Source organism: Dermacentor albipictus, chromosome 9 (genome assembly GCF_038994185.2).
Source record: "Dermacentor albipictus isolate Rhodes 1998 colony chromosome 9, USDA_Dalb.pri_finalv2, whole genome shotgun sequence".
Taxonomy (NCBI): Eukaryota; Metazoa; Arthropoda; class Arachnida; order Ixodida; family Ixodidae; genus Dermacentor; species Dermacentor albipictus.
The window spans coordinates 11,511,101-11,535,390 of record NC_091829.1 but is presented as its reverse complement, the minus strand read 5'-3'; the positions used below and the strand labels follow the sequence as shown (position 1 = coordinate 11,535,390).

At 43.2% G+C, this 24,290-nt stretch overlaps 1 protein-coding gene across 7 annotated transcripts in view; it reads left to right on the top strand.

The window, feature by feature from the left end:
- LOC135911135 (uncharacterized) overlaps window positions 1–24,290 on the top strand; it is a 69,175-nt gene that overhangs the window by 16,710 nt on the left and 28,175 nt on the right. For 5 of the 7 annotated variants that reach the window (XM_070526423.1, XM_070526421.1, XM_070526420.1 and 2 more), the window contains exons 4-7: window positions 2,002–2,083; window positions 4,039–4,228; window positions 6,398–6,747; window positions 23,029–23,246. The exons of 1 other annotated variant lie outside the window; for it this stretch is intronic. In XM_070526423.1, coding sequence (XP_070382524.1) covers window positions 2,002–2,083; window positions 4,039–4,228; window positions 6,398–6,443 — 318 coding nt within the window. In that variant the 3' untranslated portion in view covers window positions 6,444–6,747; window positions 23,029–23,246. The remainder of the gene's footprint in view (window positions 1–2,001; window positions 2,084–4,038; window positions 4,229–6,397; window positions 6,748–23,028; window positions 23,247–24,290) is intronic. One more of the 7 variants, XR_011508807.1, reaches the window with a different exon arrangement.

Genomic DNA, 24,290 nt, shown 5'->3' with positions numbered 1-24,290 from the left:
CCGCGGACGTCGGCGCCAACGCCTACGCCGACACCCGATTTTCTGCGACAGGGGGCCCTCAACGCTCAAAACGCACCACCGAAACACTGTAGAGAACGATTTTTCTCATGAGCAACCAGCCAGCAAGTGCATCTGTGAGGTGCACCTTTATGGTTTGAGCCCGCCTCTAAAAAGTTTGGCAGTATGTTACACTCCTGTAACACGTAAGGGAGAAAGCCTGTTGCTTACGTGGTAGTGCATTACGTTATGCGATCGAAGGCTTGAGACTACTTGCAAGAAACAATGAGCCCCAATGTGAAGTAAACGTACGGCGCTGTAGGTCGACCTGCCCAACAGCACCTCATGCAATAACTAAATGTTCTTTCATTCTTTCTATCGCTCTTTCTTTCCGCCTGTCCTTCTTTCTTTCTTCAGGTCTTTCTTTCTTTCCTTCATTCTTTCGTTTCTTCATTCATATTCAGTCATTGCATCTTTGCTTGCTTAAGGCGCTATGAGCCATTCCTGAAGATATTCTTTGTCTCACTTGAAGCTGAACATTTCGATAGAATTACCTGTCTGGTTGGGTAGCCTTTGTCTCGCTGGACTACATGCCGCTTTTTCGGATATATGCCATTTCAGCGAGCCACTTAAGGCTGTCGCCTTAAAATGTGGGAGAGGTGGCGATTTGCAAAATTTGCTCGTATAGGGACAGCTATTAATTGCAGGCTGCTCTTAATTTGAAGACAAAAATAAATTGTTTTTCTTCGTAATGGCCAATCCAATGCCTAGTAAGGTTTGTGTATTCTGTTAGTGACTGGCCCTAAATAAGTATGCATACCCATTCACCTAAGTGTAGAAAGAGCGAGCAGCTTGCATTCAAACAAACTTACACAACTGCCTGGCCATGCATAAACATGGGCGCAGTTTGCAAATATAAAAGCACTTCACTCTCTTCCTTTCTTCAGTCCCTTTTCAAGAAATGTATTTTGTGCCACAAAGTATACCTAGGAAATAAAAACATGTGTACACTTCATTTTGTAAATATACAAAGAAATTGCCGAAATCAAACAGCGCGAAAAGGATGAAGAGAAATGCGCTGATGTGTATGATTTTAGTCTAACAACGCACACAGTGTGCCGTTCTGAGAAAGAAATTGCAATAGAAAAAGAGAAGGAAAGAATCTTTTGTAACGTGCGATTCTTTAGCGTGTACGTGACTTTGTGATGAGCAGCAGAACAAAAGACACGTCTTATTTCTATCTTGCAGTACATAGTCGCCGCATCTTGTTGAATATAGGTCAACGAGCTTGTTTAAGATAATCGAAGTAGAATGGATGCAAGGAACCGCTTCTTACGCAATCTACGCACGCGTCTTGCCTTATTTGAGTAGTGTACTACATATAGTACTACATATAGTACTACATATATGTACTTTAATACATAAGTGTGTGTATTAAAGTGGAGCTTTCTTCGTCTTCCATGCCATGTTTGGTGCGGCGGCTGCTGCTGCTGCTGGGTCGCTAGACTAGACACAAGGAAACAGAAGTCTAGTTGTGATTTTCACCTCTTGCAACATTGTAAAGCGCGTCGCCATTCTAAATTTGTCGAATAAAAACGTTACGATTTTTCTAGTTGGCTATGTAATAGAAATATTTTGACAGTGAAAAAATGGGCAAATGCAAACAATGCGTGCGAACATAGCGCAATTTTAAGACAAATAATTGAAAATGTACAAATAAGCCCATGTCATCATTCTGGGTTACCATAACTAGTTATGCGATAGAGCCACGTCTTCTACACTCACGTACGACAAAACCTGCCTGCATATCTCATTTCTTAGTGAGCATTTGTCGCTTTTGCTAGATCTTGTTCTAACTGACTCCCATGATTCGTCTGGTTAAGACGGTCAAGTTTCGTGTCCTCATCATAGGCATGCGATGTCTTTCTTTTTGTGTCATCGGTGCTGAAAACGAACCGCACGAGATCGACATGGTCGTGTCGTGCACTCATCTTTCGGGCGAAGACGGTGCTGGCCTTCCATGCGTCATCACCGGGCCAAGCGTCAGTGCAACACGGTGACCTACTGCTCGAGTCGGGTCGCCAAGGTGAGCGCCACAAAGACGTGACGTATTGCATCGTAAACTTTTCATTGCCTTTCGCTCTGCCGATTTCCTATAAAACACTTTCACATACACTAAAATTGAGCACGCTAATGCTTCTTGTATTTCTTAGGAATGAAGTGTGAACAGGACGCTCTAAGTAATAATTTCCTAATTTTTATATAAACATTGATCAAATAAATATGTATAACTAGCGATGCCACAATTGATCCACATGAATACTGCTATTAATATGAAAACTGCAGACAGGGTGAGCTTGAGTTCATCCAGTGAAGCTGGATGAGCAGGACATGAAGAAAGTAGATGTGCGCTGCCTAATAAATGAATGTTCATTGAAAAATAGCGTGAAAGCATCCGCGTCGTTTACAGCATATATGTGGTGCTGGTGTACAGTTAAGTTACAGTTAGCAGCAAAGGATCAACTGTTCCATGGGCGCCGCTTCAATGACTACATCTATCACTCCATGGAGAATCCCAGCAGTGAAATCTCCATTGTTCACCCAATCCGCTTTCATGTCGTAGAACCTCCGGTCAAAGTTAGTCCATATCTACCAAACGTGGCACTCCTAATAATTTCCGAGTTTTCTGTATATTATAGATTAATTTAAAGCGGCAGCAAAAAGGTAACACCTCAAGATATTCCAGGCTCGTGTCTGATCGGCGGTAACGTAAGCTCATTCGGCGTAAATCTGCCACACGTGCTTGCCATTGGCATTTATACCGAACGAAGCCGCACATATTCAAATGAGAGAAGAATTAAGAGTACATGACTGGTGAATTGAGGTCCAGAGTAGTTTGAACTTAATGGCTCTCAACTAATTGAGCCACCGACTTAACACTGACAGTATTCTAAAGGATAACGGCACAACCGCTAGAATATTCCAGTTATTGCCCTCTCGTTGGCTACAATTGTACTTTCTAATGATTGCAGTTAGAATTCCTCGGTAACTTCACCACAGTTTTGGATATGTTTGTTTCGCTGTTCGTTTGTTAATCCACATATAAGCTGTTTTACACTTCCTTCTGTCCCGACAGTCCGTAGTCTAATAGTTACAACAAATCGGTGCTGAGGGAACAGCGTTTGAAAGCAACCTTCGTTTCTCAGTGGTTGCTCATGAACTTGAATTGTGATATCTGCCAAAGACAACTTTTAAAGCTTTTTGAAAGTGTTCGCTGAAACACCCTGTATATACGGCGCACCGTTTTGAACAATACTATCAGTTGACAGGCATCGGAAGCATGTAGTCTCTGCTCTTCTCCTTGCTATTCAAGAAGGCAAAGTATCATACTCAATTCTCGGCTGCTTGTTCTTAGATTATACTTGTAATTATTTTTACTTATTGTACTTATTTTTTGTACTGTTTATTTTACAAGTGTCCAGTGGACCGCAGGCATGGGCCATTTTTCATTGAAGTCTGGCTGCAATATTCTGTGTAGACTGGTGCATCCGATCATAAAGAATTATTCAAAGAAATTTGAATATCAAATTATCGGATAATTTCTTTCTACACACTACTACATTCAACTTGGATTCGAAATTTCGATTGTTCATGCACTCGCACAATATGAACAAGTGCATGAAACACTAAAGGAGTACAGTTGAATTGTTTATTGTCTATTGCTTTGGAAGCACTTGCAATTCAAAAGTAGGTGGTTGCCGTAGCTGTGTAATCGGACAGTAGTGCAGAGAAGTGTCTCTTGGCGGCTAAAATAACTACGATTTTGTCGACCCAGTACTGATGCGCGTATGTGGGAAGTAAATATCTTTATCACACGCACGCAAAAAAGCGTATCCTGACAATTCATAGATTATCTATACAAGATCATGCAAAGTGTTCGTGAAGGTAGGTTTTACGGAAAAGTTAACAAGGATTGTCATAAAGATCTGAGAGTCGGAGATCGTAGATTTTCATTATGAAAGAATTCACTCACGTCCGCAGCGCCAGCATCTGTCCAAAGAATCCCGCCCTGTACACGTCCGTGGGCCCGTTGGCCGGAGTATCCTGGTCGGAGAGCGCCCATTGTGAGCACTGGAACACCTCGATCAAGTTCTGGACTCGCTGCCTGTACTTCAGCATCGCATCTGGAGACATCTTGTCCAGCGTGGGCAGGTGGACTGCGGTACGCAAGGTATGTTGGAAAATCTTTTGTGCATCATTGTTTTACTTTATCCTCGTTAATAAGTCTTCTCAGTTCTCCCCTCTTTCCTTCCTTTTCTTTTTTGGCTTTACTGCTATCATTCGCACTCATCAGTGAGTCCTGAATAGGCGAATAAACTGCTTATGTTCTCAAATTGCTTCAGTTCAGCATTTAGTAAGGAGAAATCTAAAGCGCGCAATGCAATCGCAGAAATTTAGGACTGTTTGGAATGTATTTGGATTTGAAGGCCGCTCTCTAAAGATGATGAGAACAGAAGTTCCTAATTCGATAACTATTCGAAAATTACTCCATATTCAATTCCTTTCGCTTCTGACGCTATCTGATTCGTATTTGACTCGGTTTTGAAAATTACTGCTCACACACCCCAGTGAAAGTCGAATACAAGGAAAATAGTGAATGAGAAAGAAGGTGGGTGTTATGGTTGTCCCCAAGATATAGGAGGCACCCATCGTGCTCATTCAAAGCTCGTGCAACGACTGCCTGTGACGTGGGGCGCCCTTAGGTTTTAGTGGCCCTAGTTTCCAGAGGTAAATATTTTAATTGCGGGGAGCAACGTAGGCTCACGGTAATAGCCGGAGGGGTTCTCGAAAGCCGGGCAAGGAAAGTCGATGTAGGAGAAGTACGGGAGCAGGCAACGTCGCTTGGCCGTGGTACATCATGCAACCCGTCGATATTGGGGCCACTGGAATATCAAACAGAGACGGTAGCGATGTAGAACTTGACTTTTTTATTTTATGAAATGGCTGAATTCACACTGAGCACTGAGTTGCCATGGCTGCTTGCGTCACTGAATTACAGTTGGCGTTAGTACTAGTTGTAATACTGCGCGCAATTATATATACTGTTCGCCTTGCATGTGCTGCAAGACAAGACTGCAATTACACTATGTAGAAATTTTGCTGGCAGACAAATATGACATGGTAACCAAACGTTATAATGACGTTTGGGGAATACAACATGTTTAAACCAACTCGGGCGCATTGTAAAATCGAATGCTCACTATGACTGGTCAGCCGATCGTTGAACTCGCAAGGCTACTTACAGATAGCCATTACGTATGTAAACAAAAAGGGAATTGATGCAAATGGCGCATAAGAGTGTTTCTTTTTGTTTTATTATGCGATTTCTCGTTTCCACGTCTAATAAAAGTAATCCTGTAAAATCATATTAACCGCACTTTACTAATGCGCCATCCTACATTTCGTGCAATGAGGTCTTTTGCAAATGAAGTTGATCATAGGCTATGACACGTAAAACGTCAGAATAGTACCCTATACTTTGAATGACACGTTCACACACTCTGTGTGTTACGTCATTATGGTGTTATTGCATTCTGGTCTTGCAAATACTGTGGAAGCCGAGGACCATGAATAAATTACTTGTTCTGATTTCTTCATTTTCTAAAATAAAAACCGATTTGCATTGGCAGAACCAGGAAATTTCCTTTCATTATCTTTTTTTGTATCCTTTGCAGTATGTACAAATGAAACAGGAGATCCTCGCATTCAATTGTTCTAGGTTTATATAGCAATCTTTTTCTGCGAAGAGCTGGTTGGCGCTCAAGAAAAAGACCATTTGTATCTGCAACTAAACATCAATGGGTGAAAAATGTACCTGGTTTTTTTTGGCGTCAACAACAAATTGATTCAACGACTATCCATTCTTGAGTAATCGCCGCTACGAGTTACAATACTTCAATGACAGCAACATCTCATGACTTGCAGTATTTCAATAAAACTCTTCCAACTGAATTGAATTGCTTTATTCATAGCCGCAGCCTTATCTGTGCATACGATGCAGTCAAGGTTCTTTGCCCAATCGGCAACACAGTTGGCAGAGCATTATCGCCTCCTCCCGATATCGCATATTGCAGATAATCTACACGGCTGCATGCTGCAGACCGCGATCTACCTTGTGTGTTCTTGGTGAACATCTCTTAGGTGGGTGGGTGGACATGGTCATGATGACGATGCGACCACTGGCGGCCCACTGTCATAGACAGTCAATGAGGAAGAAGCTCTCGTGGATGTCTATGCCAAAAAAGAGCTGGTCTAGCAATACCACATCTGCAATAAGAAATGAAATATTGCTGCGTGGATGATATAGACATTGCAGTTGATAAGTGTGCTCTATCCGCAGGCATCTTCAGTGGACAACATTGCGGATTGAAAAGCGGGCAAGTTAGGACCTGTCCAATCTTGGGCATCGCACACACAAACGAAGTACGAGAAAGAAGACAGGGCAAGCGCTATAGCCTAACAATTGAAAGGGTTCATTCCAAGAAAAAGGTTATATACTCAACATGGATAAATTGTAAAAAATCATACTCTCAGGAGGGATAACTGGACGTGATCTCTTCTTTTGATCCCTTTCTCATATTTTGTTTGTGTGTGCGCTTCCCGAGACTGGAGTACGTATATCGCCAGGCAGGCAGCCCAGACTGTGAGCTGCTTGGTGTACCTCCATCCAACGCGACCAGTGAATTTCTGGTAAGCACTGAAAGTTTTTTTTTCATCTATTTCTCATTTTCTTTTTCACATTACTTTAAGCGCTGTTTTAATTCGCGGTAAATATAGCCTGTATCTAGCCCCGTTCATGACTGCATGGGTACAGGAGACTGCGAAATCACTATGTTAGAACCATTGAGAAATTATATGCCGTACCACCAGCCGCAATCAGCAAAACTCGTATACCGCGGGTAATTCAAGCATGTTTTCAGAAATTTGAGATAGACGAAATAACTTACACTGACTCTACTGTCATGCCTTGCGCTGATTTTCCAGTGAAAGGCTCCCCCCTCCCCGCCCCTAAAAAAAATTCTCGCGTGAAAGAAAGAGAAAAAAGTGATGAGAAGGTTTTCAGTATCGCACAAACAATTAGAGAGCGAACTTTAATGAAAACCAGCAGTTTAGTCGGCTGGGCCTAAGCCTCCCACGATGGGAACAGTAAGAAACAATAAGAAAAAAATAACGTAGCGACAACATTTGCAAAGGTTACATAAAGATTTTCATCAAGTAAAAATGTCGTAGGTTGCGCCCATTTATTTCTCCTACTTTTGCACCTATATATGTTTTCGCGGGTTTCGCTTTGTGCTCCTGTAGATCACGAGCATGTATTAATTACTGCGAAGTTGCAAGTATTGCAAGTGCGGTGGCAAAAGACATGCCGATAGCTTCCCCGCGCGAAGTGTACAAACAATGTATAACTGATCGCAGACGCATACACTACAGCTTAAAGCAAGCGTCCTGTAAGCGTTTTCCAACCGTATTGCAAGGCCTCGTCGCCTATTTCACGCGTGGCTTCGAACCATATTGTTTGGGGGCCCGTCTCGCCACTCTGAGGATTCGCCCTTTGAGCGAAGTCGCTGCCAAGCACCCTACTCTCATGTGGCGCCTCAGCCTTGGGCGGCGCTTCAGTATCAGTTCCGTTTCGTTCGGAACTACTTGTGCGACGCCTGAGTGCGGTTCTAAGTGCTGTTCAAGTTCGCCGAAAATATATCGTGTATCTCGGTAGGCGTTGAAACCTTTTTCCTTTTTTTTTCCTTTTTTTCACAAAGGTTTTAAGTGCTGGTCAAGTCCGGCGAAAATATATCGTGTACCTAAGCGCTTTCACTGGCCGCCGGCGTGCGTGAAATTCGGGACCCATGGTATTAGGACCACTGAAATTTGACACTATATCGTGCAACATATCGTGCAACGTTGATTTATCCGCCAATGGCGGATAAATCAGGGGATCTCTTAGGCATGCAGACCATTATGGGCTGTACGTTTCGGTGATAAGGTAGCCTCGACGCCTGTGGGATTATCTGATTGAACTACGTCGAATCCTCGGTTGCGGTAGTCGGAAGCTCGAGGCCTTCTATGACATTTTCTTTAATCTGTCGATGGTGAGCCTGAATCTGTGCACTACACATCTGCAGGCTTGGAGCGACGCCCCACACACGCAGAAGATGCCGAGAGTGAGTGGAACTATACTAATCCAGGTGCAACCAAATTAAAAAGGCCCACTAAGCTTCAACAAGACACTCCCTCACCAGAACAGGAATTGGCCTCACTGGTGCAGTATTCGGCCGCTCCCTCCTTCATGATTCCTACATGTAAACCATGGCCCTCAGTCCAAAGCAGCTTCGGAGCACCTGACCAAGCCGGCGGTCAGACCTGTAACGCAGCAGAGGGTGCTTAGAATCTCTGGACCCGGTCAGGCCACCTATGGAAACTGACCGTGGCAACCTTTTTTTTTTTATTGATATGATATAAGGAGATGTTGGCGCACAATTTAAGGCGCCGGCTACTCCTCATCTCTTGAGTGGTTCCGTCACACATCGTACAAGGTTCAAGGTTACATATCAAATAGTCTTCACACAAGCACCATGACTTATCACGCAACGTTTCCACAGGAACACTATGACGTAAGGAACACATGGTACATACAAAATACAATGTATATGTCTCCACACTTATGTAGATGAAAGTCTCAAAAGTACAAAAGATATTTCCGCCTAATAACACATTGTCTAGTCAGCGGGTGGTACATACATTATGTAAATGCATTATCACATACAGTCAACAGAACAGTCAACATAACATAATTCACAAACAGATGGATATACACAGTGACAATGAAATGAAGAGAACAATGAAAGCGCTAATAACTTCCAGCAATGCCGCTGTCTTCAAGAAAACTCTTTAGTGCTTTTAAAGCACTCTTCTGCAAGGCCGTTGTTGGCCAAGGGCCCAAAATTTTCCTTAAACTGAAAGGTCTGCGGTCTAATTTAATTAGCGCTGATTTAAGTCGGCTTCTTGGTGTGTCGTGATGCGGGCAATCTAGAAGGAGGTGATATATATCTTCGTCTACAAATCCGCAATCACATTCGGGGGTTTCCGCACGGCCAATTCTGTGTAAGAAATGCTTTGTGTAGGCAGTGCCTAGCCTTAATCGATGAATAAGGGTTTCCATAGTTCTATCTAATGGCAATGAAAATTTGAATTCAATAAATGGATCAATATGGTATAAGTCCGAGCTCTTAGAATTCTGGTCAAACCAAGTGTTTCTAGACATTTTGAGAGACGTTGTCCTTATAATGCAGCGCAATTCATCCTTTGATATTGGGAGCGGAGATGTATCATCTCTGAGGTGTGCTTGTCGTGCTGCTTCATCGGCTGCTGTGTTGCCAGGAATGTCGCAATGCCCTGGTATCCACTGGAATGCTATTGCATGTTTCGCTTCGCTTGCCTTTGTGAGGTTTTTAAGTGTTTCATATATTATACTGTCACTGAATGTTTTCCCCTTTGTGTTGCAGAGTGATGTTAGAGCCGCCTGTGAATCACTGAAAATTACCCATTTTTGCGCATCTCTTACTGACAATATAAATTTTATCGCACCTAGGATTGCGAACAGTTCAGCCGTTGTAGACGAAGTCGCACGAGTTAACTTAAATGATTCTTGTTTGTTGAGGTGTGGTATAATGAATGATGAAGTTGAAGAGGTTGCTGTACTGGAGCCATCTGTATAGACGTGTGTGTATCCTGAATACCGCATATATATCTGGTACAGCGCTAGTTGTTGAGCAGCTCGAATGAACATGTCTCTTTTGCTGAATATCCCATCTACTGACAATTCGATTTTTGGAACTGTAAGCAGCCATGGAGGATATTCGATGTCTGAGTTCCAAAATTCATTTCTTGGCAATATGTGAAGATTTTCTTGAATTTCTATATGAACATAACTTCTATCTCGTTTCATTATGTCTAGAGCCAATGGGTGGTTTTTATGCTGGGTTTGAAGACGGAAATAATGCCGGCATGTTTCTGCAGTTCGCATAACTGGAAATGGTGATTGGCGAGCCTCAGCTATTACAAGAGAACTAGAAGTCGCTCGTGGAACTCCTAGACATAGGCGTAGTCCTCTAGCTAAAAGTCTTTGAAGTCGCTCTTCTGAAGTGTGGGAAAGTCCGTGTAAGATGGGCGCGGAATACGCAACTTTTTGTCGTATTAATGCATTGTAAACAGTCAGCATGGACGATACTGATCCGCCCCATGATGTGCCTGCAAGTCTGCGAAGTACAGTCACTACGGCATTGACCTCGTTTTCGAGTTTCTTTATATGGGGTGCCCAGGATAGCTGCCTATCAAGTATTATGCCTAGAAATCGATGCTGTTTGACAATCATTAGAGGGTGTCCTTCCAGATTAAGAGTGAAATTTTTTAACTGCCTTCGAGTGAAGGGCAATACAGCTGTCTTTGCGTGTGATAGTACCATTCCTCTCTCTCTCAAAAATTTGTTGATTATATTTATGCCGTCTTGCAATGCCATTTGAAGTAGTTGAGCATTAGACCCAGATGTCCAAATACACACATCATCTGCATACAGTGAAAATTTTAATTGTGATGGCAGCCTTCTTGGTAAATCAGCCATGACGCAGTTAAAAAGGAAGGGGCTGAGTACGCTTCCCTGTGGTACTCCCTGTTTGACAACATGTTCAGCACTCTTTCCTTCACCCGTCTGAACAAAGATTTTGCGACCTGATAGAAATTCAGAAATCCATCGCAAGGACCTGCCAGACAGTCCAAGTTCCAACATGCTTCGCAAAACATGAACGTGACTAACAGTGTCAAATGCCCTCTTGATGTCTAGGAATACTGCTATAGTCATGTTCCCACGTGCACGCTCGTGCTCCACACAGGTTACTATATCTAATATTGCATCCATTGTGCATCTATGTTTTCTAAAACCTACTAAGTAGACAGCACATTCGTTTCATTACACCACCATTGAAGTCGCGCGTCAATCATTTTCTCCATTACTTTGCATAAACAACTTGTCAAACTAACAGGGCGGAAGGATTCAAGGCACAAGGGCGTCTTACCAGGTTTTAAAATTGGTATGATTCGAGCGACTTTCCAAGAGTCAGGTACAGTTTCCTCTATCCATAAGTTATTATAGATGTCTAAGAGAGCATTTGTACCTGTCGGTCCGAGGTTTCTTAGCATATTGTACGTAATGCCGTCCGGCCCAGCAGCGGACTTTTGGCGACATGATGCAATTGCACATTGAAACTCGCTTAATGTGAAAGTATGATCTAATTGAGGATGTTGGGCCGAGTAGCAAGCAGTAATTTTGCGCTTAGCCAACACTACTGAAATATCAAACTCTGCACATTGCGATGAGAAAGCAGGTCTGGAAATAAGCTCACAAAATTCATCTGCAACTATTATTTCACACGTGTCCCGTGCTACAGCGAGAGCACGAAATGGGAAGCTCTGTGTTACAGGTCCGCTTAAAGAACGAATTACTAGAAAAATTCGTGGGACAGCCGTGTGAGGAGACAGCGTGCCGCAGAAGTCGCGCCAGCGCCGTTTGCCTAGATTTTCCATTCGTCTGCGCATTACATTCTGTATTTTCTGAGCATTTCTGTATGCTTCTAAACTTCCGCTCCGTCGGTAAGCTCTTTCGAATCGGCGTCGGATGGCTCTTAGGTGTTCATATTCTCCGTCAACTGCAGCATAATCTTTTGGAATTGGGACCGTCCTTGTGCATATGTTCATATTTTCCTGCAAAAATTCTGTAAATTTTTCCACTGTTGCATGTTGATTAATTTGATCCGTTAGGCGGTACCGAAAAGCTTGCCAGTTGGTTAGTCTGCTGTAACGCCTAATATCACAGTACATGCTAGGGTGGTTAACAAGGATGAGAAAATGATCACTTCCGCGCGTTTCCATATCTGTTGTCCATCCCACACCATTCACTAGATCATGTGAACACAGGGTAACATCTATGCAGCTTGAGTAATTATATCCACGAAGGAATGTTGGCGACCCATCGTTTAAAACAGTCAAGTTGCATTTATCTATGGCGCACTCTATAACGTTACCCCGTGCATCACAATGATCACTGCCCCAGATGATGTTGTGTGCATTGAAGTCGCCACATATAAATACATTAGAATGAGCTATCTTGAAGATATCCGCTAGCGCTTCTACTGAAATGCGGTTTGAAGGTTGTAGATATAGATTAATCACTGTTATACAGAGCTTGCCAAAGGATACTTTACATGCGATGAATTCCGGGAAGTCTGAATCACTGGACTGAATTTGATAAGATGGTAGGTCCTTTCTGACGCACAGGAGCACTCTGCTCACAGCACCTTGACGAGAAGTCTTGTATATCACATAATTTGAGAGGCGAAAGTCGTCAATGATTCCCGCCTCTTGAATACAAAGTATTGGGAAGTTGTATTGCACAAGTAGTTTACGAAAGTCAGCACACTTCCTTCGAAGACTATTGGCATTCCACTGAAATATGGAGACATTTTTGTAGTGGTTATTCATGTAGTGCCTGCCGCAGTTTGGGCCCGGATTGTTGACACAATAGTGCTTCTAGTGGTAACAAGGCTTTCACTTCTGGTAGGTTGTTTGCTTCCGGCAGAGCAGATAGGATTGCCTTAAGAGCTGCGAAAAGCATTGGCAAAATAAGTTGTGTCACCGATGCTGTGGTATGCTCGCTATTAGCTGGTGTTACTTCTGCAGTAGATGAGTAAGGTCGCTGAGAGGAATGTGTGCGAGTACTGGAGCTTTCTTGTGTATTACTTTCTGCCTGTTGTCGTCTGGGTTTCCGTAGCACTGATGCATAAGACTGGGAACTTGACTGTGATCCTCTTGATTGGTCTCTTGATTGCCCTGTTGGTTGTTCTCTAGAGGAGGAATAGCTTGTTGGTGCTCTTGGCTGTGGTGGTTCCGGTGCCCGCTGAGGTGGGTGATCTGGCACTGGATGAACAATCTCAAGGTTTGGGGCGGGTTCATTGCGTTGCGGTTGTCTTCCATGGATGAGCTCATGTCGACGCATTCGTGCCGCTGCTTTTTTCTGAGGACAGCCTGAGAAGGAGGCGGCATGGTTCCCCGCACAGTTTGCACATTTTGGTTGAAGAACTGACTTGCACTCCTTGTGGTCATGATCCTCTGAGCAGATTTTGCACCGACGTGTGCTACGGCAGGTTTTCGCCATGTGCCCAAATCTCTGGCAATTATAGCAGCGAAGTGCTGGTCCCAGGTATTCCTCGACAGGGTGACTGGTGAAACCCAAGTAAATTCTTCCTGGAATAGGGCGATCGTCTCTGAAAGTCAGAATTACCGTGTGAAGCGGATGTGACTGTACTGCTCCATCTTCCTGGCGGGAATAGCTTATCTGTCTGCGTGCCGATATAACTCCTGCGTCTTTCAAGAAGTCTAGGAGTTGTTCGTCTGTATACTGCAGAGGCACATGCTTTACTTTGCCAACGTTTCGTGTGTATGACTCTGGGATGAAGGGCTTGACTTCCAGGCCGCCTACACTTGAGAGCATCAAAAGGCGTTTCGCCGACGCTAAGGAAGCAACGCTGACGCTGAAACTTCCATCACTGTTCGTCCTGAAAGACTGCACTTTTTCTTTGGCAGCGGAAACTATTTCGGCAGACACTCGGTTTGGATTTACTTGCCAAAAGGTAGTACCTTCACTTGGGCGAAAGACAACCGGAATGCCTTCGGCTCGCTTTTTCTTGTACGTGACCAAAGTAAATGGTGCGTCTTCACCCATTTCTTCTTCATCACTTAACTCATAATTGGATGTTGTGTCATCGTACTTGTCTTCTAGGCGAGGCTTCTTGCTCTCGAATTCACCGTCAGCCATTATTCCTGAATTCCCTGAAGTTGATTCCGAGTTGTGGAGAACCAAACGTGCCGGCTTTATGAAGCTTTGTGACGCTTGCAAGGCCCCAGGCTTTTCATTACGGCCCGTAGCATCATTCATATGGCTTGTTACGTTTGGACGAGCATAAGGCTCGTGACGATGTTCTCGGCTTCCGACCACCGTAGCGGCAGGGTAATAGCCAGGATCTCAAAAAAGAAATGTCGTACCTGTAAGGCGCCTGGCTCGTTGAACCTTCGCCCGACGTCTTGTTGGTCAATCGTCGTCAATGGTAGCCGTAAATGTCCAAAAACCAGAAAACTCAGAGCACCGCACAAAAACAGCGACCGAACAGATACACTTCTTCTTCTTCTTCGTGGCAACCTTTAACAGCCGAACTCTGTCAAGTGAGGCTAGCTTAGCAGGACTCCTTCGGGAACTGTCAGACATTGTTTGGGATATCATTGGCCTTAGCGAGGTTAGAACTGGTGAGGTTTATACAGTAGTGACTAACGGCCATGTCCTCTGCTGTAGAGCTCTTCCAGATAAGAAGCATTACGGGGTAGGATTCCTAATCCATAAGGACATAGCGGGAAGCATTGACGAATCCTACAGCATTAATGATTGTAGCAGTAGTCGTAATAAAACTTAATAAGAGGCATAGATTAAATTTAGTACAAGTCTACGCTCCAACATCCAATCACGATGACGTAGTAGATTAGTTTTATGACGATTTTGAATTAGCACTGAGAAAAGTACAAACTCAGTATACTGTAGTAATGGGCGACTTCAATGCAGAAGTATGAAAAAAGCAGGCTGGTGGACAAGCAATTCGCAACTACGCCGCCGATTATAACAACGCTAGAAGAAAGATTCTGGTAGAATTCGCAGAAAGAAATAAGCTGCGCATAATGAATACATTTTTCAGGAAGTGTAGCAACAGAAAGTGGACCTGGAAAAGCCGTAACGGTGTCATCATCATCAGCCTGGTTACGCCCACTGCAGGACAAAGGCCTCTCCCATATTTCTCCAACAACCCCGGTCATGTACTAATTGTGGCCATGCAGTCCCTGCAAACTTCTTAATCTCATCCGCCCACCTAACTTTCTGCCGCCCCCTGCTGCGCTTCCCTTCCCTTGGAATCCAGTCCGTAACCCTTAATGACCATCGGTTATCTTGCCTCCTCATTACATGTCCTGCCCATGCCCATTTCTTCTTCTTGATTTCAACTAAGATGTCTTTAACTCGCGTTTGTTCCCTCACCAAATCTGCTCTTTTCTTATCCCTTAACGTTACACCTATCATTCTTCTTTCCATAGCTCGTTGCGTCGTCCTCAATTTGAGTAGAACCCTTTTCGTAAGCCTCCAGGTTTCTCCCCGTATGTGAGTACTGGTAAGACACAACTATTATACACTTTTCTTTTGAGGGATAAGGGACCCCTGCTGTTCATGATCTAAGAATGTCTGCCAAACGCACCCGAGCCCATTCTTATTGTTCTGATTATTTCAGTCTCATGATCCGGATCCGCGGTCACTACCTGCCCTAAGTAGGTGTATTCCCTTACCACTTCCAGTGCCTCGCTATCTATCATAAACTGCTGTTCTCTTCCGAGACTGTTAAACATTACTTTAGTTTTCTGCAGATTCATTCTTAGACACACCCTTCCGCTTTGCCTCTCCAGGTCAGTGAGCATGCATTTCAATTGGTCCCCTGAGTTACTAAGCAAGACAATATCATCAGCGAATGGCAAGTTACTAAGGAATTCTCCATTGACTCTGATCCCCAGTTCTTCTCAATCCAGGTCTCTGAATACCTCCTGTAAACAGGCTGTGAATAGCATTGGAGAGATCGTATCTCCCTGCCTGACGCCTTTCTTTATTGGGATTTTGTTGCTTTCTTTATGGAGGACTACGGTGGCTGTGGAGCCGCTATAGATATCTTTCAGTATTTTTACATACGGCTCGTCTACACCCTGATTCCGCAATGCCTCCATGACTGCTGAGGTTTCGACTGAATCAAACGCTTTCTCGTAATCAATGAAAGCTATATATAAGGGTTGGCTATATTCTGCACATTTCTCTATCACTTGATTGATAGCGTGAATATGGTCTATTGTTGAGTAGCCTTTACGGAATCCTGCCTGGTCCTTTGGTTGACAGAAGTCTAAGGTGTTCCTGATTCTATTTGCAATTACCTTAGTAAATACTTTGTAGGCAACGGACAGTAAGCTGATCGGTCTATAATTTTTCAAGTCTTTGGCGTCCCCTTTCTTATGGATTAGGATTATGTTAGCGTTCTTCCATGATTCCAGTACGCTCGAGGTCATGAGGCATTGCGCATACAGGGTGGCCAGTTTCTCTAGAACAATCTGTCCACCATCCTTCAACAAATCTGCTGTTACCTGATCCTCCCCAGCTGCCTTCCCCTTTTGCATATCTCCCAAGGCTTTCTTTACTTCTTCCGGCGTTACCTGTGGGATTGTGCGATTGTGGATTGTGGGATTACCTGTGGGATTTTCTTCTTCACTGTTTTTAGGCTTCCTCCGTTCCTGAGGGCATGTTCAATTCTATCCATATTATACTTCCTTATGTCAGCTGTCTTACGCTTGTTGACTAACTTCGAAAGTTCTGCCAGTTCTATTCTAGCTGTAGCGTTAGAGGTTTTCATACATTGGCGTTTCTTGATCAGATCTTTCGTCTCCTGCGATAGTTTACTGGTGCCCTGCCTAACGGAGTTACCACCGACTTCCATTGCACACTCCTTAATGATGCCCACAAGATTGTCGTTCATTGCTTCAACACTAAGGTCCTCTTCCTGAGTTAAAGCCGAATACCTGTTCTGTAGCTTGATCTGGAATTCCTCTATTTTCCCTCTTACCGCTAACTCATTGATCGGCTTCTTATGTACCAGTTTCTTCCGTTCCCTTCTCAGGTCTAGGCTAATTCGAGTTCTTACCATCCTGTGGTCACTGCAGCGCACCTTGCCGAGCACGTCCACATCTTGTATGATGCCAGGGTTAGCGCAGAGTATGAAGTCTATTTCATTTCTAGTCTCGCCGTTCGGGCTCTTCCACGTCCACTTTCGGCTGTCCCGCTTGGGGAAGAAGGTATTCATTATCCTCATATTATTCTGTTCCGCAAACTCTACTAATAACTCTCCCCTGCTATTCCTAGTGCCTATGCCATATTCCCCCACTGCCTTGTCTCCAGCCTGCTTCTTGCCTACCTTGGCATTAAAGTCGCCCATTAGTATAGTGTATATAGTTTTCACTCTACCTATCTACACAGCCGAAGTGTACGCGATATGGACGGTAGTTCAAAAGATCATTGCTGACAAACTTGAAAACACTGTCATCTACACAGATTCATTAAGCGTACTGAAGGCTCTACACATGAAATCCCAAAGCGAACCCTTGCTCGGCGATATTTTGAATGCATTAACGTCAAACAAATATGGCAGATCAATTAAGTTATGCTGGGTACCAAGCCATGTTGGAATATTGGGTAACGAAGCGGCGGATAGATGCGCATCAATGGCAGCGTACAAAAACATTCAGAATACAGCACTTCCATATAAAGACAGTGTCAATGCGATTCGGAAGGCCTTGACGTCAAAATGGCAACGCGATTGGGACACTTGTTTAAGCAACAAGCTTCATCTAATTAAACCTGTCATTGGAGAGTGGAAATCATGCAGTCACCAGCAACGATTCTACGAGGTGATCTTGTGTCGACTTCGAATTGGACACACACATCTGACGCACAATTTCCTTCTCCGAAAAGAAAACCCGCCAACTTGCGAAAAATGTAACGAAGCTCTTACAGTCATGCACATCTTAATAACATGTCCACACATCGATACACTGAGACGGAGGTTTTTACACAGCCTGTATAAATTGCACATCCCATTACACCCTACCCTATTACTAGCAGATGACCCCCTAGTGCCATTTCCTAACCTCTTCGACTTTTTAGAAAAAACTGGCTATTTACACCAGCTATAATGTAATGCAGGGTTACCTGCCCTAACGGTCCTTTTATTTTGTCTTGTGACTGGCGCAGCATGGCCTTAGTTGCCTTTGTGCCACTAAACCCAAACTAACTAACTAACTAAGTTTTCACTCTACCCATCGCCGATTCCACGTCTTCATAGAAGCTTTCGACTTCCTGGTCGTCATGACTGGATGTAGGGGCGTAGACCTGTACAATCTTCATTTTGTACCTCTTATTAAGTTTCACAACAAGACCTGCCACCCTCTCGTTAACGCTATAGAATTCCTGTATGTTACCAGCTATATTCTTGTTAATCAGGAATCCGACGCCTAGTTCTCTTCTCTCCGCTAAACCCCGGTAGCACAGGACGTGCCCGCTTTTTAGCACTGTGTATGCTTCTTTTGGCCTCCTAACTTCACTGAGCCCTATTATATCCCATTTACTGCCCTCTAATTCCTCGAATAGCACTGCTAGACTCGCCTCACTAGATAGCGTTCTAGCGTTAAACGTTGCCAGGTTCATATTCCAACCATTATAATAACCATTATATATAACCATTATATCCACCACCTAAACGACCTCAAAACAACGCTAGCAGAAAGAAACCATCCACAAGTTGTTCTCGATAGAGCCTATGATGTTGCGTCAAGATTGTAGAGAAAGTCGGAATTAGCTAAGGAACAGCCTACACAAGAATCAGACGGACCATCCGCCTTTATAACCAAATACTCTAATGCACTCCCAAACATAAAGAACATCCAACGAAAATTCCACCCTTTATTATCTAGTAACGAGCGTCTGAGAAAAGTGTTCTCGGATGTACCAAGGGTTACCTTTCGCCGCAACAGAAAATTTAAAGTCATGTTAAAGCACGCAAAAGTCAGCCAACATCACTACCCAGTAATAAAAACAGTTTGTAGCCCCAGCTGCCAAACCTGCAGGAAACTTCAAAGTTACACTAAAATTAAAAGTACCGCAAATAGTTATGCACACGAAGTCAAAACTAGCTTTACTTGTAAGGTTCGGATGTGATTTATATGCTTGAATGTTCCTTCTGTAAGAAACAATAAATCGGTGGAATGGGGCAATGAATGAACGTCATTTTAAACGGACATCACGCGGACACAGCCAAAAAGCTTCCCTAAGCCGTCGCCGAGCATTTCAAACAACCAGGCCACAACTTTGATGAGCTTAAACTCTACATCTTACAGTCAAATGTCTGTTCTGAACGAGAAAGAGAACAGAGAGAAACATACCTTATCCATAAGTTCAAGACATTGCAACCAATAGGCATAAACGTTTCAAAGGAAACTTTACATTCTATTCGCTATGCTAAATTTGAAGCTATAGGCAACAGCACTTAGTTTGGTTGCTTAGTGTATCTTTTTCTTTTTTGTCTGCTTTCTTTCTTTTTCATTTTTTTCTTTTGTTTTTTCTTCGTCTTTGTTTCCTTCTTTTTTATTTTGTTTATTTATTTACTTATTTATTCCATTTCAGTATTTTATATATACATATATATATATATATATATATATATATATATATATATATATATATATATATATATATATATATATATATATACATAAATTCCGCCAATGGACAGCGACCATGGCAACCTTTAACAGCGGAACTCTGTCGAGTGAGGCTAGCTTAGCAAGACTCTTTGACGAACTATCAGATTTTGTTTAAGATATCATTGGCCTTAACGAGATTAGATGAACTAGTGAGGCTTATACAGTGCTGAATAACGGTCATGTCCTCTGCTATGGAAGTCTCCCAGATAAGAAGCAATACGGGATAGGATTCCTAATCCATAAGGACATAGCGGGCAAGATTGATGAAATGTACAGCATTAATGAGAGGGTACCAGTAGTCATAATCAAACTTAATATAAGAGGCATAGATTAAAGAAGCCTGCGTCTTATGAAGTCTTATGAAGTCTTATGAAGTCTTATGAAGATCTGGAATTAGCGATGAGAAAAGTGCAAACTCAGTATACTGTAATAATGGGTGACCTCAATGCAGAAATGGCGGAAAAGCAGGCTGGTAACAAGTAATTGGCAACTAGGTCATCGATTCTAGAAGCACTAAAGGAGAGATGCCGGTACAATTCGTAAAAAGGAATAAGCTGAAATTAATGAACACCTTTTTCAGGAAGCGTAGCAACGGAACGTGGACCTGGAAAAGCCCCTATTGTGAAACAAGAAATTAAATTGATTTTTTTTACTTCCTGCAAATACCAGCATAGTGCAGGATATAGAAGCGATAGGTAGGGTAAAGTGCAGTGATCATAGGTTAGTGAGGGCTAGGATTTACCTCAATTTGAACAGAGAAAGAGTCAAATTGGTCAAGAAGAAACAGGTCAACTCAGAGGCAGTAAAGGTAAAAGCAGGGAAATTTAGGCTGGTACTTGCAAACAAATATGCAGCCTTAGGACAGAGATATGAAGATGACATAAAGGTATTGAATGAAACTGTAATTAGGCTGGCTTCCAAGGCAGCAATTGAAGTGGGAGGCAAGGCACTAAGGCCACCAGTAGGAAAGCTCTCCCAAGTAACAAAGGACCTAATGAAGAAAAGACAAAGAATGAAAGCGTCCAACTCAAGAGAAGTTAGAATTCGCAGAACTGTCAAAACTGATCAACAAGGCGAAAATAAGTGATATTCGAAATTATAACTTAAGAAAGACAGTAGTAGCCGTAAAAAAAATGGACGCAGCCTCCAATCAGTGAGAAGGAGACTTGGCATAGGACAAACCAAATGTATGCACTGAAAGATAAGCAGGGTAATATCAGCAATCTCGAAGGTATAGTAAAAGTAGCGGAAGAAATCTATATTGACCTGTACAGTACCCAGAGGACTCAGGATAACTCCATTCGAAACTGTAATGAACAGCATACAGAAACTCCTCCTATAACTAGCGATGAGGTCAGAAGGGTCTTGCAATACATGAAACGGGGAAGAGTGGCAGGAGAAAATGGAATAAGAGTCGCTTTAATCAAAGATGAAGACAGTGCTTTGAAAACTGGCGGCACTGTATTCGGTATGCAAAAAAGAAGTGAGGCGTGCAGACTTGACACAAGAGCAGAGAAGTGAACAACACTCTACTCTTGTGTCCTGTCTGCACGTCTCACTTCTTTTTTGCATAATGAATCCTTACCAACTAGCTCAGCTTTCTGTCGTTCTAAACTGTATTCGAAGTGTCCATCGACGGCAAGGGTCCCAGAAAACTGAAAAAGTGCGAAGATTACGCTAATCCACAAAAAGGGAGACGTTAAAGAATAGAAAAATAACAGACCCATTATCTTACTCCCAGTATAATATAAAATATTCACCAAGGTAATTTCCAATAGAAGAAAGACAACACTGGACTTTAGCCAAACAAGGGAACAGGCTGGCTTCAGGAAGGGATCCTCTACAAAGAGAGAGACAGAGAAAATAATGCAGAGAAAGGCAGGGAGGTTAACCAGAGGTAGTTCCGGTTGGCTACCCTGCGCAGGGGGAAGGGTTAAGGGGGATAAAAAGAGAAACAGAGTGGAAGGGGGAGATAGAAAGAAAGGGAGACAAGCACGAACAAAGCGCGTACGCTACATAGCGGTAGGGGGCGGCATTCTTAGAGTCTGTCGTGAAGTCCCGTAGACCGCAAGAACCTTAATAGCGCGAGTAAGGCCTTCAATGCGGATGTTCTTTGGGAGCATTGGCCTAAAGCTTTTAGTTCTGAAAGTGGGCGCTTGTCCAACTGGTCCAGCACTCTGCACATAACTTGTCTCTCAGCGCTGTATGGGTCTACAATGGGTCGCGTTCATGTCATTAATCAGGTAATCGAGAAATCCGCAGAGTACAATCAGCCTCTCCATATGGCTTTCAGAGATTATGAAAAGGCATTTCATTCAGTAGAGATACCCGCCGTCATACATGCATTACGTAATCGAGGAGTAGAGATCGCTTATGTAAATACCTTGGAAAATATCTACACAGATTCCATAGCTACCTTAATACTACACAAAAAAGTAGGAAGATACCTACAAAGAAAGGAGTCAGACAAAAAAAAAACACAATCTCTCCAATGCTATTCACTGCGTGCTTAGAAGTATTCAAGCTATTAAACTGGAAAGGCTTAGTAGTAAGGATCGACGGCGAATATCTCAGCAACCTTCGGTTTGCCGATGACACTGTTCTATTCAGCAACACTGCAGACGAAGAGAAAAAAAGCGCACTCAAGGATGAAATTGGAAATTCGTGGGCGCTAGTTGGAATGGGTTGGCGCAGGACAGGGGTGACTGGCCCATAGCTCGTGATTGTCTAGCATGGAGTTCTACCGTACGGCTCCCATTGTACAGCGGATAGGTGGGTTGCATAGGCTACCCACAGGTGTCACACTTCCCGTGTAGAATAGTATTTCTCCCCCACCCCCCCACCCATTTCAAAGCGGATGCCAAATAAACGTCATCATCATCATGGTAGGCACCAGAGGCTGACACGTTTCATACCGGTTATGCTATAGAACACTAATGACGATTCCAATTGTATAGGATAGTCATGTGAAAGACAAAACTCAAGGTGCAGTTCATTATGCAAAATAGAAGTGAGGCGTGCAGACAGGACACAAGAGTAGAGTAGACAACACGAACGCCAACTATCAACTGAAGGGAGCACTGAGGCGAAAAAAGAGACACAGAACTCATCTGCGCATGCTCAGGAATGGTAACACAACGTGTGCGCAGATGAGTTTTGTGTCTTCTTTCTTTTTTCGCCTCAGTGCTCCCTTCAGTTGATAGTTGGCGTTCGTGCTGTCTACTTCTTTACTCTTGTGTCCTGTCTGCACGCCTCACTTCTATTTTGCATAATGAATCTTTACCAACTAGCTCAGCTTTCTGTCGTTCAAGGTGCAGCTCTGTTGCACCAATTATATGTGCCCATCTTGCACCATTTGCCAGTAAATGTAGTAGCGTAGTGGCAATTTGTTGTTTGTTGAAATGAATAAAGGAATGAAAGGCAGGATGTTACTGCTGACCGCGCTGTAAAACGGCTGTCACTGTTTAGCAAGGTCAATGAATCAATAAACACATGAAGACACGTAGGCTGCGATTCTCACTCGGCCTTTGGTGTTCCTCCCAGGTCTAGCTGGTTCCTGGAGCAGCGAGGTAAACAGCATCCGCAGCCTCACCTCATGTCATGCCACAGGTGCCAGTTGCGAGCAATGGAGGTGACACAGTGCCTTGCCGGTGGCATGAACAGTCCGTTGAAGATGTCTCCGCGCAGCCGACCACACTAGCTGGAATGTCAGTTGGCGAAGATGTCCAAACCGGTGGAAACTTCTTGCTCTGCATGTCCAAGTACAAAGATATGTAACGAACTATCGGATATAACAAATAATTCGATATAACGAAGTGATTAAAATTCTCAAATTTTTTCAGCCTTATCAACGTGTATGCTTATAACAAATATCACATATAACAAATGTGTTATGTCGGGTGGTACTTTATGATGAGGTGCGACTATATCATACGACTACATCATCTGTAGAAGTCGTCATAATACGGTGCTACGACGTTCTGTCAATCATAATTTTTGCCACATACATTGTCATTGTTTTCCTGCAGGGATTCTATTAAAACAATCCAAAAGCATTAGAACTTATAATGAATTTCTTTGAATATGATAAAAGTCAAGGCTCACAAAAATATTAGCAGGTATGCCATAGCATATATGCTCATATAAGCAAAATAAGTAGATTTTAGACTGTCTTCGTCATGTTTAATACAATAAAACCTTTCTATAGCAAAGGCGGAGGAAGAAGCAGAATTAATTTGTCATATCCACTATTTGGTCCACAGTGGGAGAAAAAGATTCAAAGCCCATTGTTTCAGGACCAACTAAGGGCAGTCCAGAGGGCCCATGATGTCGCTGAAAGGCTTGGCCTGACAGTGCCAACGTGGGAGCGGCCCGCCTTGGCTTGAGAAGTCGAGCCTCCGGACCTCAGTACAATAAACGTTTTCACACACACACACTATTTGGTCATATCAATCATAGCATGCACTTCAGTAAGAATCTCCAAAAGATTTCAAAGCAAATTTCCCTTCATTATAGCCGTTATTTCGTTATATCCAGTTTCGTCAATGTTTTACTATTGCCTTGTAAACTTGCCTATTTCAATGAGCTTAAACCGTAGTTACCGAGCTACTATCTAGCACATTTTCAAATGTTTTCCATGCCACTACCATCCTACTGATCATTGTCACCATCCTCAGCTTATTTTTATCTCCACTGGGCAGGACGAAGGCCTCTCCTATTGTTCTATAGTTGCTCCTGTCTTGCGCTAGCCAATTTCAACTTGCGCCTGCAAATATCCTAATGACATTCTCCCACCTAAAGTTATA